The sequence below is a fragment of the Helobdella robusta genome (genome assembly GCF_000326865.2).
Source record: "Helobdella robusta unplaced genomic scaffold HELROscaffold_274, whole genome shotgun sequence".
In the NCBI taxonomy this organism is placed as follows: domain Eukaryota; kingdom Metazoa; phylum Annelida; class Clitellata; order Rhynchobdellida; family Glossiphoniidae; genus Helobdella; species Helobdella robusta.
In genome coordinates, this window is record NW_008704411.1 from 6,402 (window position 1) to 8,032 (window position 1,631).

Consider the following 1,631-nt stretch of genomic DNA (forward strand, 5'->3'; position numbering starts at 1 on the left):
AATAAATTTAAATAATTCTTCCATATTTCTGTCACAATTTTTGTCATCATTATATTTTTTTCAAAAATTACGCCATTTAATTGTTATCATAATTGTAATTGTCATCATCATCCTTATTGTATATGTCATCATCATCAAAATAGTCCTTGCAATTAAAAACCATAAATTCAAAGACCTCAATAAAGAACAATTAAAAACCATAAATTCAAAGACCTTCACTTCCCATCCTTCAGACGCCTGACAAAACTTGAAACCGTCGCATCAACCGCCCTGACACATGCACCACCAACATCGCCAACATCATCTTCGTCGTCATCAACAACATCAACAACAACAATATCAACAACAAAACGAACAACAAGAACAATGGCCATGACCTTGTTAGATGCATCATTATCATCTCCTCCTTCGACAGAACCACCCACAAAGAAACAGTCTAAAAATTTGAATGTGGCCGTTAACAATCAGCAGAATTCCAATCAGTTGTTGCAGTGTCAAACCTGCTTCGATCGCATTCCATTCCACCAAGCAGCACACAGCCAACTGCAACAAACACATAACGAACACAAACAACACCAAAAATACCATCTTCAACAACTACAACTTCAACAACTACAACTTCAACAACATCAGCAACAGCAACATTGTACATGTCACATACATAACATTGTACAAATGAAACATTTGCAGCCACATTCAGAACATAGCTGCACACAACACTTGTCAACCATTCCATTTTTACAAGAACAACAACTGTTTCATCGCCATGAAATCGATCAAAGCTTCGGTGGTTACGATAACGACCACGAATCAGATTCCAACAACGTCGACAACTTCACAAACGCTAGTAATGTGAATGCCAAACAAAATGATGGAAATGTTGAGTGGAGTTCGCTGCTGCTCGATGAAACGTGCTTTTGTAACAGTTGTCATGATTCGACTCATCCGACGCAAACACTGAAATCATGTTGGTGTGGAAAAAATAAATGCAACAAGCTTGTTGACATGTTGCTTCGATCGAATTCCAACATTTTTCCCAACAGCAACAAGTCGTCGGCGTCAACCAGCAACGTCAACAAAGATTATCCCCATCCTTATTTGCCGCTGAAACAAGAACCTCTTTGCTGCTGTGAAATGCTAAACACAACTAGAGAAACATTTTCATTTTTTGACAAATAACAATAATGAAAAAATTATAAACATTATTTAAACTATATTATAAACATTTCCTTTTTAATAGGCTTATATGATTTGAGTTTGAATTATGATGCAAACAATATTTTGAAGCAATAATTGACAACACTTTCCGCTTACGTGTTAAACTGAGGTGATGCAGCGAAGAAATACAACAGCTCACCAAACCCTCACAAGATTCTCTATAAATTTGAGGTGTACATAAAAGCACCTAGTTTAGTAGGATTTGAGATAAATTGCCTATAAAAATTGTTAATATATATGTAATGTTGAAATGAAATATTTATTTTGTATAATGTTGAAATGAAATATTTATTTTGTATAATGTTGTTATATAACCTTGATCAAGCCTCATTTTAATGATCATTAAGTTTAACTTAATTAGATACAAATGTATAATTATTTTTATAACGCCATTTCCGTAGTGTTTAACAGCG

The 1,631-nt window shown here is 34.5% G+C and overlaps 1 protein-coding gene across 1 annotated transcript; it reads left to right on the top strand.

Moving 5' to 3' along the window:
* Positions 1-366: 366 nt before the first annotated feature.
* On the top strand, positions 367-1,179 carry HELRODRAFT_184287 (hypothetical protein; the record flags this gene model as incomplete). Its single annotated transcript, XM_009020410.1, has 1 exon — positions 367-1,179. One exon carries the CDS (start codon positions 367-369, stop codon positions 1,177-1,179), a length of 813 nt encoding a protein of 270 aa, XP_009018658.1.
* Between the last annotated feature and the right edge of the window lie 452 nt (positions 1,180-1,631).